Genomic DNA, 15,360 nt, shown 5'->3' on the forward strand with positions numbered 1-15,360 from the left:
TACCCTTTAACTCCCTCAAACACATCAAGACCTTGAGACTGTGCCATTACTAGTGAAAAACACTCACACACTCACACACACATGCGCACGGGCCCATTAAATAGTCAAATGGGCTTCGAAAAGACTTCACTGTGGGGAATAAAGCATTTAGCCAGACACTGGCAGTTCATAACACTGAAACACAAAGGTGGTTTTGTTGAGGGACTGGATGATTGGTTGAAATGAACAGTTTAGTACGTTGGTGTGCCTCTACAGAGAATAATTATATCGGCGGAGAGCTTAATTTAAGTGTTGAAACGTTTTGATTGCATTATACTAGAGGGACAGCTTCAGGACAAAGCCATCAGCAAGGAGGAAATGTCCTGCTTTTGTAATTCCTCTGACACTTCTAAATGTGACTCCATTCTCTTAGCTTTCACTTCCACCCTGCTGTCAAACTTCACCTCTATTTTTGTTCTTCCATTTCATTGCCATTGCCAATGTCTCCTTTCCCTTCTTTGTCCATTTCCTCTTTCCTGCCTTCTCTCCTTCCTCTGCTTTCTTTCCACATACCTCTCCTCTGCCATCTTTTATCATCTCTCAACTACAACGCCCTCAGTCCACATAGAAAACACGCCTCTGCTCTACATTATCAGTTTTCTGCCCACCACCTCTCTTTCACATAACTTTCTGTCTCACTCTGTTGAAGTTGCAGCAATTGGTTGTTTGAAAGAAAATTAATCTGCAACTATTCTGATTTGTTTCAGTCATTTTTGATGCAAAAACTGATAAACATTTTCCAGGATCTCATATATGATGATATGCCAATTCTCTCCCTCATATTTGACAGTAAATAAAATATACTGAGGTTTTGGACTGATGGTTGAACACAACAAACAATCAGTTTGGGCTGTGGGAAGTTGGGACAGGCGTTTTTCACTTCCTTTTTTTTTTTTTTTAATTTTTATATTTCATAGACTAAATGATTAATCAAGAAAATAATCAGCAGATTAATCAATTAAAATAATCATTAGTTGCACCTGCACTGACAAGATTCAGTAGAATATATCAGAACGTGACCAACCATCTCTTTGACAGTCTAATTGTGTGTGCATGTGTGCATGTGTGTGTGTGTGTGTATATGTTATGGACACATGTGCTCCACATGTGTCTGGTATCTCCGTCAAAATAAAACAGTCCATCTAGCGAACATGATATTGGTTGTTTTTATTGGTCTCATCAAATAGAATTCAGTTTGACACTGAAGATAAGAGCGGAAAAAAGATTAATTGAAAAAAGAAATTCCCAGAAACTCAACTGCATTTTTTCTACAGCTGTGCATCAGTATCCATAGTAAAGCTTTAGGAACATCTAAGAAACTAAACATGGAGCAGTGATGTTTTAACATTCTCGCCTGGTGCCATCAAGCAGGATGATCCATAGTTTATCTGTCCCTTTCATCTCTTTGGCATGTTGTTACTTCCATTTGCCTCCCTCAACTTATTTAAGCTCTTTCCATCCGTCCTTCATTTCTGTTTTTTGTGTCTTTCAGTCTTTCTACCTCACTGTCTCAGCAGGAGAGCTGGACACACACTGACACTGTTTGACAGAAAGCCATGGAGGCTTCAAAGGTTGTGAAGCAAAAGTTTGTGTTTTGAGAGCTATTATTAAGAGAACAATACAAAGTGCATTCCTAGACAGAGGACAAACTCTGGCAAAGATTGAACTGTTAAGTAAAACAACAAACACTTTGGATCAGTTACCATTACTAATGTATTCCCTTACTGTTGGTCCAGGTCTGTGGGAAATGTATTTTATTCAGTCTAAGAGAAAGAGGCATCTATATGACTGAATTTACAGATGTACAAGAAAAATATGCTAACAGGCAGTATCAAACAGTAAAGTAAATCATTGTATGTGATACCAAGGATACTGATCTTTGAAAGCCTACCGAATCTCCCTTCCACTCTCTTGGTCACAAGAGGTAAAGCAACAGACTTACAGCCGTGTAATTCAATTTACACACCACATTGCCAGACAATTGTAAATAAATATAGTTCAGCTCAATATGCATAGATGTAGGATTAAAATGCACACACACAGGAAATATACGTCTGTGAACTCAGCATGTATATTAGTCATCCTGAAACTAAGTGAAGCAGAAACTTTACAACTGTTAAATAACGGAGACAGAAACAGTGAAACTGGGAAGTATTTTTTCCTGATCTTTTTAGGATTAAAAACACAAACTTGAGAAAAGACTGTGGTCTTTTTCCAATTCCTTGTTTATAAGGGAATTGTTCACGGATCAAAGAAAATGATAAAACAGCCTTTGATGTGTCTGAAATCTGCTTATGAAGCAGAAAACCTCTCTGATGTGAATATTTTTGTAAAAATCTGTTTTTAACAGGGGAACCAGCTGAAAGGGGCGACTGCCAGAGCACCTTCAAAAATCTGAAGCACGAGTTTGTAAAAGAGAATCGAAGAATATCAAATATGCTGCTCATCAAGGTGAAATCCTCAAAATTTGAACTTGGGGTGAATGAAACACCAACAAACTGATGTTGTTTTGGCACCTGTTACCTGCAATTTCATCACTGCCTGCTTTACTCTAATCTGTCTTTCCACCCTAGAAATAAAGAAAGTCTCACAGACAGCTACATAAATGTTGGTGTGTGATGATTGCGCTGGTAACCATGGTGTTTGCATTCATGCATTTATCTGGCTTAACTTAACAGTTAATAAATCCCGGTTCTGTTCCAGGTTTTTTTACTGGATGGAGAGGGGAGTCAGTGCCAGGATAATTTGGCCCTCCTTTCATCTGCAATGTCATCTTTAACAATAATTGTAGCCAGGGCAAATTCAGCCATATATGTCAGCTTAAATTTTTCTTGTAGAGACAACTTCACTTTACAGCTTTTCCTTTTCTTGTCCTTCACACATCTGCTGTCCATCTCTTCTTCCCCATCATCCCTTTATTTGGAAAAGGAATAACAACCTGTCTCCTTTTAAAATACACACACACAGACGCCACATGCATTGTTAACACATCACACTGTTATCATTCCTTTTGCTATCTGACCCAGTGACAAACCCAATCAAAATCTACAGACGGAAAGGAAAAATGAAAATAGAAGCACGTGACGCCTATGAAAACTAACAGAAACAAGACACTCGATTGGTTCTTTCCATTACGCATCTAAACCCATTAAAGTCCAGATGTTGACCTTGGCATGACACGCTTTGAATATACAGTACGTCTAACTCACAGTGCCAATGAATGCCAAGCAACAAACAGAAAGAAACCATGAAACTCTGATCTTATTTCTTATTTTAAACGGAGTCTGGAGAAGACACAGTGATTACTGTCAATCTCCTGGACCCTTAAGCATCCTTGTAAAGCAGAAGCTGGAGCCAGCTGTCCCAAGAGTGGCTGCCTGGTCACACAGCCTTAATAATAAAATACTGCCACTTCATGAAACAAGCCATTCCATGTGTTTCAAATAGGGCATGAATCAACCCTTCAAGTCTGCCTGATGTCTGCCACAGACACAGTGAAACAGAACAGATATACTGTATAACTGGTCCCGCAAACAAGCACACCCATACATGACATCTGTTCAGTTACACTTGGCACTTGGCAGCTAGTTTGACGCCTTAATGAAGTAATTAGATACCAGTCTTTTACATTTTACAACTGAAGTGACAAACTGTTAAACAATTAAAAGCTTAATAATCGTTAAAGGAAAAGTTTGACAATTTGGGAAATGTGCTTGTTTTCTGTCTTGCTGAGAGTTAGACCACAAACTTAAAAAATCTGCCTATCAGGTAGCTAACTACCTCTGGAGCTCGAAAGCAAGTTGTGGTTTTGCAGGGAGGTTATGAGCTGGACTATGTCTTGGCTAGGCACTGTTTTATTTTCCTTACCTTTGGATATTTTTTATGCTAAGCTAAGCTAACCGTCACCTGGCGCTGAGGACACTTCAGAGTGTCACTCTCATATCAACCTTTTTCACTGTGCCAAACCTCAGATGCACAGGAATGTTGAAGCTATTAGTTATCCACTTATCCACATGTTCTCAGGCAGCTTTAGTGAGACAAACTATATAAGCAGATGCAGTGTGATGCAGTGTGCTATTGTTCCACAATATAAATCAAGAGCCAGGGCTTGGAAAATTTCTCAGCACAAACCATACTTGCTCTAATCAGTTTTAAACTCATTTTTGTGAAAATCCATCAGTAAGACACATTTTATGATGTTTGATGAATATGCTTAAATGTGCTGCATTGTATATTCGAAATAATCATAATCAAAGCATAGAATCAAATGAATGCTTCTGTTTCCTGCAAAAACAATTTCAGTTCAAGTGGCCACATATCTTCCACGTCGTTGTCAGCAAAGCCTGGTGACCTTCCTCGGTGTAAAAACTTTGGCCGCTCATCAGAATATGAACCCCCACTTTGACAAATAACTCATCTACCAGTGACCTTTAGCCAAGTGTTACGACCTGTTTCCCTCATTATAGAAAACAGTTTGACCATGGATGTCTTTCACTACCAGTAACACACACACACACGGAAACCTACAGACTGACCTTGAGTTGCTTTAAGCCTTTTGATAGCATGTGTTCTCTGCCACACTCGAGCAAAAGTAAACATATTCAGTCTGTCATCATTTGGACTCAAATTAAAGGACATGCTCAGTTAGCCTCAAATGAGGGGAGGGGTGAAGGAAAGAATAAAAGTCATCAAGGGAGGACAGAATGTGAAATCCAGACACAGAGACAAGCAGAGATTAAGCGATACCATGATACAAAAAAAAAAGCAAACTGAGCATTTTACTACTTCAGTCTATTCTGATTTCATGTGTAGCAAAATAAATTCATCACGTTCTACCTGTGTATGCGCCATACACTGTAAATCTGCTCTTTCTTTCATGATTTTGCCTCCAAAAGGACAAGTGTAGGAGCCCTAAATGTCTCACAGTGTTTGAATGAAAACACACATATGCCTACAAGTGCTGCCAAAGAACCAGACAATTCATACCACATGCGAACCAATATGAAGCCAGCCACACACGCACACACGCACACACGCACACAGGCACTGTAACACAACTGCTTGTGATAAATCAGCTCCACTGTACAACAGGATTCCACCAAATAGTGAAGATTAGGCCGTTGGGAAGATGGGGTGGTCCACACATGTGATGCTCTCGTTGTGATTTCAGTGATTCCTCTTTCCTTTAGGGAATGGGAGATCAGGCAGAACTAATGGTGCTGCTGTGTGTTAGAGCTAAGATTAACTCCTACAACAACACTGAACATCTGCCTGGACACGGGATGTCTGGAGTTGAAAGGGGAAGCATGGCCTTTAAATTTGACGCAGAGGTTGGCTGTTTGGGAGGGTTTCAAAGGGAGTGTATGGATCCTGTGTTGTCACTTGAGATAAATGGCTAGCCGCTCACATTCACACGTTAAATCATTGTAAAGTGAAGTGGCTTGGTTACAGACACACATGCACACACAGTGTGAGGTCATAGCTTACTTCTGCAGGGTGAGGCTGAGGTTGTCAGTGCAGCTCTTGATCTTGTTCTGGGCCTCCAGGTGGTTCATGCCGTCTGTGGCGATGCCGTCGATGGACAAAACCATGTCACCAACAGCCATACGAGCTTTAGCTGCCTTCCCACCATCCGTCAGCTGCAAAAACCACAAACAGTTTAAATTATCACCAGCAACGTCACAGTCAGGATTATTAAGCAGGAGGGTGGGTCAAGGTGATGTCGGGACTTCACATCCACTCTGTAGTTATCACAAGATTTATGGATCCATTCCATAACACAAGTATTTGGGCAAAGATAATGAAAGACTTGGTTCTCTACCACATGATGGAGAATACTGTACATTCACTGATGTGTGTTTAATAGCAGGGGCCTTCATCTTGGAGTTACTTTTGTTTCTTCTTTATGACCTGTTGTGATGTTTGGCTTACAGCTTGTTAGAGAAAAAAAAAAAGTCTCTTAACACACTGTGTGAGAAAAAACATCACAGTGAAAATATAATGCTTGTGTCCAATGTTTCCACTACTGTTTATAATGGAGCCATTTCGTATTGGTGGGTTGTTTAATCGAAATGATGACAACGGCTGAGTGAACGCTGAATTTTAAATTAGATCACAGCAAATGCAGAAATAATGAACTGAAAGTTATATCTTCATGAATGTAGCATATGGACGTTCACGTAGCACAGGGCATTTTTTAGAGTTTAGAGCCAAATTTCAAAAGCGCAACAGCAGCAGTTTAACTAAGAGGTTCCAGTGCTGCTGTTTTGTAATGTCTGCTTCAAGCTAATTAATGAAGCTTATCCTGACACATACTTTACTGTTACAATAAAGATCAAGTAAAGTGAATCTAGTCCTAGTAAAAAGCAATTACTCCATTATTCTCCGTACAAAATACTGTTAAAAAGGTGACAAATAGCTAATGGGACACTACATGGTGGAGACACATACCAGTTTTATGGGCTTTGTGGAAACAACAATTACAAGCCAGACATCTCTCAGTTTGCACACATCATAAAATATGCATACACTCCATTTCTCTTGTCTCTGGTTTTCTGTGTCTTCCATGATTTTTGAGGGATGCTTTAAATATCAGCATCTAAACAAAGTGTAATTGCTGCACTTCCACTCTGGAGGAAGCTGGTTAATTTGAAACAGATTCAAGCCACACAAAAGAACTCATGTCGAACCGCAGGCCTGGTATTTAATACCAACCCTGCTGTTCAACATGGCTTCAACATGCACAATTCCTGTGCTGTATTAATTCTGTTTGTTTCAGTAATGTTGAATATATTATTATAATTATGCAGGGGGAACAATTATAACATTTTCCACTCATATGTGGTGTTGTTGTCCATTTATTTGTGAGCAATACTCAACATATTTTGTAAACAAGTGTTGGAGAACAGTTGCCGGGCAACTAAGCATTTAACAGGCAGATAAATTGGCCTGAATCCACACCAAGATAAAATCAAATTAGATTAAATGTGTCATCATGTGTTCTCTATTTTTGTGCTGAAACTAACCCTATTTCCTTCCTGGTTAAGTTAAAGTGTTTTTCTAAGTAGATTTATACACATGAGACACACAAAATATGTAATCAACAGTGGCACAAATGGAAAAAAAAGGCAAAACAATTGATATTCGTTTAATTCCTGCCGCCAACAGACAGGGCGACACACTGTGTTAGCATGTGTCATATAAGCCAGAGTCCCTCTTATCAGCACGCTGAGGGAGGAGAGTGACAAATTTGGAAATGTGCGTCTGATGTTACACTCTATCTCTTGTCTTTTTCCCATGACGCTAAAGCACTGTAGGTATTACTATAACAACTTACATTCATAACAATTATTGACATGCAATGAATTTACAGCCAAAGTGTAAGCAACAAAACACACTAACAGCTTGGTCTTGTGTGTTTGTTTCATTATTAATAAAATAGCACCTGGACATTGTTTATTATTAGAGAACAAAAGCACCTTGCAGCTGCAGTTCTGACCATTCTTGGTCACACACAAGGAACAAGTGTGACCAAAGGGGAGTGAGGTCATTTGTTTCTTTTGACACCATGAAAAAGGGCCACACGGACCACTTCACTGAACACACACATGCACACACAGACCACTTTTGAGGTTGTTCTTGCTAAGAAGTGCCTCTTACTCTTACCGACCACACATCAAGTGTAGCTATTGAATTTGGTGTCTCTCTAAGAAAATGTGTTTCTACTGAACCTGAAGTGACACTCAAGGATGAGAAAGTGTAACAAGGGTTTAGATCTAGGGACCTTTGGTGTGTTACATCCCCCTCTGTCTATTTCCTTTGCCCCTATATTTGTCACTCACACACACACTCACACACACACACACACACTCACACACACACACACACACACACACACACACACACACACACACACACACACACACACACACACACACACACACACACACAAAGACAGACAGACACAGGCAGGGCTAATAAAAGAGGCTCTGCACCCGGATTAGTGTTAAGGCTCTGCGGCCCCAACCTTTTATAGTCATATTAGCCCAACACACGCAACATCACTCATCACCACTCACAACCACAGAAGGCAGGAAGAAGAGGGTAATAAGGGATCGACTTGACATTGATTAAAATTGCGGGGACGGAAAGGAAGGGAGAAAGAGAGGGAAAGGAGGAAAAAAAAATGCTACTGAGTATTTTGAATCTGTGGGCTCTTTCTTCTTCTGTACATTTGGACCCATTTCCAGGGGTGTGTTCATGCTAACCACTCTGGCACTATTATGGACCAAACTCTCGCCACAAAATGTTCAATTATATGTTTTCCCCAATTAGTGTTCTGTTCCTGCCCCTTACCCACACAAATGCTACCTCTCTCTCTCTCGCCACATACATAGAGAAACACTCACCCGGACTCATGAAACACTGCTCTGTTTCCCTCTGCATCAAAACTGCAACCATACAAGAGAGTTCAACTGATTTTGAACAGGAGAACATACATCAGGCAGAGATGAAAAACATTTTTAATTCGTGCTGTAAGTATTTAATATGTCTTGATTCAATATAAGTCTAAAGGAATTGTTCTTGCTGGTAGGAGATCCGTTTCCAAAAGCAAACATTTGCTTTCAATCACTTTGATTAAAAAGATTTCAGAGCTCAAAGTAGTTTCAATTTTCATATCAAAGAGAGAGAGCAACAAATCACTGAGAAAATCAGAAACAGAAATCTAAATAATCTGCCTATGTAAGAAACCAAGCACTTAAAGTTTCCCAGGGTACTTGATTTATGGCTTTGTTTCTTTGTCCATGACAGAAAACAGCAGCTTTAACGCAACGCACATATCCATATAAGGAGGAGAATATATGCAGAATACACACGCATACAGTACATGTACTTCTCTGACAGCAGCTGAGCAGTGCTCCCAAATTTGCCGGGACATCAGTTCACACATGACCACAATTTTTATTAATGATCCACCACCAACACAAACATCCCAAAACAGAGAAAACTAAAACAGTTGAGAAAGAGAATAGACATATCCCTTCACCTCAGTCCTGTCAGACTCTGACTTGTTAATCTCACAATTTGAATTTACACCAAGAAAAAGTCAGAAAACGGCAGAAGATGTATGAGTGGATAGAAAAGCCTACTCTTAAGCAAGTTCTAATATAGATTTCCTACATGGATCAAATGTTAAACGGGGAGTGAACATTGTGCTTACTTTAATGAGGTGGCCAGACATTTCTCTTACTCCTTCCTTTGCTCCAAATGAGCAGGAGTCATAATTCCTACAGCCACTCAAGGGATTTGTCACTTCAACATAAACAAAGCTTGTTTTGGGATATTTGCTGAAACAACCGATGCCGTCATTTTTCTTGGGAGGACAGTCACATCTCTAAAGAAACGCTTATGATGCTCTACGTCTGCTATTCTTAAAAACAAGTTCACCAACTTTATAAGGGTAAAAGTCTGTGTTTTTCCAAGTTGTTGTGGAATTCTCCTGCCCTTAGGTGGCCAAATGAATCAATGTCTTTGCGCAGCTTTAGTTAAATGTCACAATTAATAAAAGCTGCTTTTACGTTTAGTTTTTTTTTTCTTACAAAATCCTTTATATTCTGTATTTCCATCATACACTACCTGTGTGTAAAATCCCCCTGCCTCATTATATATTCATGCAAAAGTGAAAGGGTCAATACTTGTGTCATCACTTATTCAAAAGAATCAGAAACACACATGCAGCGTGTTAAAAGCCTGCACATATGAACTTGCCATTGTGCTTCCAGCTATGTCAGTTTTCAACACATATGCTGTCTGATTTAAGTGCTTTGAAAAAAAAAAATCTAGTTTCCACACATAGCAATAAAGGTTTACTGGAGTCCTGCAACATTGTCTGGTTTGAGCATAACACTGACCAGTTGAAGAGCTTTGAATAATGCCTGCTTTCAGCACAGGGAGTGACAGTGATGACAGGCAGATGGTTCATGTCACGCTATGACTGAAAAGCTGAGAGCAGGAGACACAATTACCTCACTCACACTTCCAAGAAGCTGCTCCCATATGCCAGCCTTCAGAAATATTTATTTTAGTTCAACCTTGCTGCTTCAGGACTAGACATTAGGTTATCTTTTAGTGTAAGCCTACATGTCAGGAAATGTTCCTGTATTGCATGTTTGAAATTGTAATTCGGAAAAAATGTCCAAAAACCCTCGCGTAATATTTTTCTATCAACAACCTTATTATTAATTGGCCAGCTCCCCGCTTATAACCACAATAGGGACATTAAAATGAAGTGTGCAGGAAAATAACATGACAACTGCAGTGCTCTGATCTCTTAGCAACACAGAAAACAGCAAAAATAACAACAACAAAAAAGCTGTTATATGAAGAAGCACAGTTATGTGAAGAACAGACAGATTGAAGGGTAGTTGGACGAGATGGGAGAAATAAAGGGGTGAGTGAGATTTATGAAAGAGGTACAGGGACAGAAAGAAGTTAGCAAGTAATGGGAAGATTAAGAAAGTTCAGGAGACAGAAGCAGGGACTCAACCCGCTGGTAGGGATCCATCAGTAACACTTAGTAAACTGTGTTGGGTAACATTTCATTTGCTATTTATGGTCCTGAATGAAGCAAATCAAGCAGTTATGTCAGAAGCATCATGGAAACACATGCAACAGGATCATCTGACAGAATCCACTGGTCCTTTTCAACTGTTAGCATAAGAGCATGTCACATCCATCTTTTAGACGTTGTCTGCTGCCGGCTGACAGATTGCTTGAGGTTTATAAGTCAAGTTCTTGAAAATGATGAACAGACGGAATAATCTGAAATCTGTCGCATTACTAGCGTATAGAAACATACAGTCCACCTTACTGCAGGCAAGTCATCTATCAAGACAAAAACCTGAAAATGAATTTACAGTATGAGTATGCCAAACATGATACAACAACAATATAAAATAAGAGAATGGAATTCAAGAGACTCCTGAGATCATATTCTTTATAGAAAAGACAGCGCTCCAACTGCCAGTTAGAATCAATATAATGTTATACAGCAAGTTTTTAAAGGGCGTCAGCCCAGTAGTGGCTCTGTCTAAATGACTGAACATTCCTGTAACCGTATATGTGTACTGTATTAGCACATGTGCATGTGTACCCAGGCATGCACACCCCTATGCTGGCACACTAACACACACATACTTTCAATCTAATGAAAGCATCTGAACACGTTTTCTTATGTTTTTTCTTCCCCTAAAGCTGTGTGCACACCGTTCTCTAATAATCACTGCCTGACTTGTATGTTAATGCTAGAGAGCCTAATAAGAAAAGGCTATATCGGATTGAGTTCCCATAGATAGCTCAGCTGCCAAACCCACAAAAACACATTGTACACATTAAACATAAAACTTTGCACACGAGATTGAGAACCTGGAGATCTGCAATGCTTACAAGCAGTTTCCCCCATTCAAGCAGAATCCAACTCTGACACAAGCTGACAAGCACTATTGAGATTCATGTGCTTTCTCCTGATATGATCATACCCATGAAGGAGCAGAAACCAAATTATTTCTCTGATATGGGGGTTCAAAGTAATCTTTTCATTTACCATGACAAAGATCATTTCCAACAGAGCGCTGCAAAGTCAGCGCACTGGGTTTATTCCTATGAATGTGTCCCCTGTTTGAGTTGGCAAATAAAGACAATACAATGCATCAGTGGCCTGCAGTGGCTTTTACAGATAGGCAAGCAGAGCCAAGCCCCCCCCCCCCCCCCCCCCGCCCCAGCTCAGTGTGCCATTCAGCCACATCAACATCAAAAATATGGACCAGACTGAAACATACCTTTTCATGACAGTAGCAGTTGCAAATCTCTCTTAAATTCAGGGCCTGAGACAGGGTCTCATGATTTTCTGCTGCCTGTCTTTCCTGTGCTGAAAGTTTCTCTCCTGCATCTTGCTGCTCTCTGCCTTGACATCTTCACCTTTCTCCTTCCTGGCTGAAGGAGTACTAGGATTATTCTTCTGAATTGACAGTAAACGTATCAAATGTGCACTATGAAGTAAGAACATCTAAAAATCACTTCTATCACAAACATTTACCATTAACTGACAATGACACTCTCCAGTGACAATGCAGAATCCTACATTTTCCAGCCTCATTATTAATCTTTTTGGCTCATAGTCTGGAGGACTACACTTGGAAAGCTCAAGGGAGACGCGTTAACTTCGGTCTTAAGGAGATGTAACTGTAGCTGTAGCACAAACAGTGCTCACACATCGCACGTATGTACGTTCACAGCTACACTGCTAACTAATTAGCTAACTCTGCCCTCACTGCCGCTACGCACAGAACCTCAGTGCGCATGCGTAAATCTCCGCGAACAGAATGCTGTCGTCTCGCTTGACAAACTTTTATCAATGGGCTGTATTATAAGACCTTTCTATGTTAGCCGTTAGCTGTCTTCTTATTTCCTTGCCTGTGCTGTGACATTGTTGTGTCTCTTGGCGCTTTATCGCCACCTGCAGATCAGTGGAATAATGTGAAACAATTGGCAGTAATGTGATTAGCGTCATTTGCATCTTAGTGCAGGTGCGCAAGAAAGAACACAACCGGGTTCCCAGTCAGAATAATACTGCTCCATCTTGCTATTAACAGTCAAAAACTCACCAAACAGATATACACACAGGACCAGCATCAACAAATCCAACATAACATTATTTATTATTGTAAATGCTAACTGCACTTTGCTAAACTAGAGGCGAAAATGCCAGCATTCAAGACCAGACTCAATGATGTGATTGACAAGGTGCTGAGAGACTTACCATGGGCAGGGCTGGTGAGCACACACTCAGGAATACAGCCATATGAACACAAGACTGGATTGTGTTAATCCATATAAAAGCACAGTCGGTTACTTGTGGTTTGTTAGTGGCATTCACTTACAGAGGGTGTAATTAACCCAAACTGGTGGTTTTAAGTTACAGATTATATCACATTTAACTTATTTATACTAGGTTCTAACTGAAATATTACACTCAACATCCTAAAAGAGAAACATGGGGAAAAAAAAACATTAAGATGTGCTAGAGAAACATTAAAAAACGACTGCTTATATATTCTGAAAAAAAACAATGTGATTGTATTCCTTGGTATAGAGGACTGGGAATAAAGACTTGAATATATAGTGAGGCATGAGTCTGGTTTCTGGTCACAGTGGCAGATGAAAAATACTTGAGAAAGCCTCATTGTGAACACAGTAGCACACTCAAGATACTTAAAAAAGCAATCATTAACCAGATCACTGGGAAGAAAGAGGAACTACTCATATTTTTTTATTTGATAACCAATAATCTGACTACTAGCTTTTTGATTCTTCTTGTTGCTATGGTAAGATATGGAAAACTTCTTTAAACAACAGTAAACTGAAATTCTCAGGCCCAAACTACCAACAAACATTTGTAAATGTTGGTTAGAGCTTGCTGAAATAGTCTCTGGGTTTAAATATCACCATCACTAGTTTGGTCTGATATCCTAACAGGAAAGGGGACAGCTACTGCTGTTACACCAACTATTTTCTTTTGTTTCTTTTGGACTTCTTACTTACAACCATTTCAGTTTTATTTATTTCAGTCCTTTTAGTCCACCAATATTATTAGGAATAAACATGATACCAGACATGAGGCCAGTATCCTGAGAGGAAAGCAGGGGAGACATGGCACGATTAGCAACTACTGTGGAAAATACATTATAGCTGCTTTAAACAATAGGGTATTCAAGTCTCTTCATTGTGAATTCACTGAAGCACATGTTATGACCTGGCTATGCTTGTCTGCCAGGGTTATAAAATTTTCTGGCTTCAAATAATTCTGTTCATTCCAGTTACACTAAAATAGCGTTCTTCAAAAACCTTTGCTTTCATTAAGAAATAAATTATCCTCATATATTGTGTGTCACATCTTTTAAAGGCTTATTCTTTCTTTCAGTGTCTTTTATATTTCATCATTATCCCTCAATTGACCAGTACAGATGGATGACTAGAATAAATCCCTTGTAAGTTTCGGTCACTCTCTAACATGATTCTCTGAAATCTTAGCTGAAGGAAAGTAAATTATCACTCAACACCACTGTGACAAATGTGGTCCTGTCTGAAAAACAGTCAATGCTTTTGGATACTAAAAATATTTAAGGTGTCGGCATGTGTAACATTGATAGGGCTTTTACAATGGATTAGTCAGTCCATTACCGGTGAAGACAGAAATGCCAGGTACCTGTCAGCATGCAATATGCAGTGATGAGAATATTTCAAAAAAGCAACCCCCAACTTTTTTCTAAATTTATCACTTGTACAATGGTGCACACCAACCTCAGAAGTGCTTATAAATAATTCATAATAATAGAAAAAAAGGGACATCTCAAAAAGTCATGATAGCTGAATGCCAAATCTTGAAATACTATGTCAAATCTTACACATTTTAAGGAGTATAAGATGTATTGTCATGCTGCTGTGAACTCAGAAAAGTCTAGTCTGTTACTGTGTCCAAACACAACAAGTCTGCCCAAACCAGCACACACACATGACCACTGACAGATTGATTTGTGGGAGAGGAAATGATAAGTTGTTGACTCTGGCTCTGGGACTATTTCACTAAGATAGGCAGATACTCAGAGGGAACCAAGGGACTTGTTTGATTATGATAGATTAAGTATAAGTATTATTAAGTCATATGGAGGGGCTGTCAACTGGCCCTGGCTCTGGCTCTCTGGTATGAAAGGTTAAGCCACAAAGTTTTCTGCATCACGGGTTCGAGACCTGGTCAATGATACAATGTGAGTGTGAGGACAAGTACTGTAAGAGGAAGAAATAGAAAGAGACTATGTATAGACCTAAACAGTCTTTGAAATAGACCCATCACTGTGGTCAGTTGTTATCATCGGCTGTTGAAAAGCATCTCTGGGGACGCAGGAGGCAGCCATCGCTGATGCTGTTCCAGGAACTGCATTCTTCCATGAAAAGGTTTTAATATAGATTAGCTGTCCACTCGTTTTGCTTTAGTCACTGCACTAACTTTATCACCAATTCTTCAAAACCTGTTCTTAGGTTTACAGAGATTCCTTTATATAGCTTTATTAAGGTTATTATGGACATAGTACAAGGTAATATTTTTATATAAAAGACATTTTATATAAAAACAGACCAAATATATGACTGCTATCTACATACACAAATTTGATTCAAACAACAAAACACAAATGAACCAGATGAAGGGATTCTCATTCTCAGAGATACACTGTGGAGTTTCTGACCACTAGTAGCACTATAGAGAAG

The 15,360-nt window shown here is 39.4% G+C and overlaps 1 protein-coding gene across 5 annotated transcripts in view; it reads right to left on the reverse strand.

The window, feature by feature from the left end:
* Positions 1-15,360, reverse strand: part of pdlim5a (PDZ and LIM domain 5a) — a 68,313-nt gene that overhangs the window by 39,572 nt on the left and 13,381 nt on the right. For all 5 annotated transcript variants that reach the window (XM_056376275.1, XM_056376279.1, XM_056376277.1 and 2 more), the window contains one exon: positions 5,527-5,678. In XM_056376275.1, coding sequence (XP_056232250.1) covers positions 5,527-5,678 — 152 coding nt within the window. The remainder of the gene's footprint in view (positions 1-5,526; positions 5,679-15,360) is intronic.

This window comes from Seriola aureovittata, chromosome 5, assembly GCF_021018895.1.
Source record: "Seriola aureovittata isolate HTS-2021-v1 ecotype China chromosome 5, ASM2101889v1, whole genome shotgun sequence".
NCBI classification, from domain to species: domain Eukaryota; kingdom Metazoa; phylum Chordata; class Actinopteri; order Carangiformes; family Carangidae; genus Seriola; species Seriola aureovittata.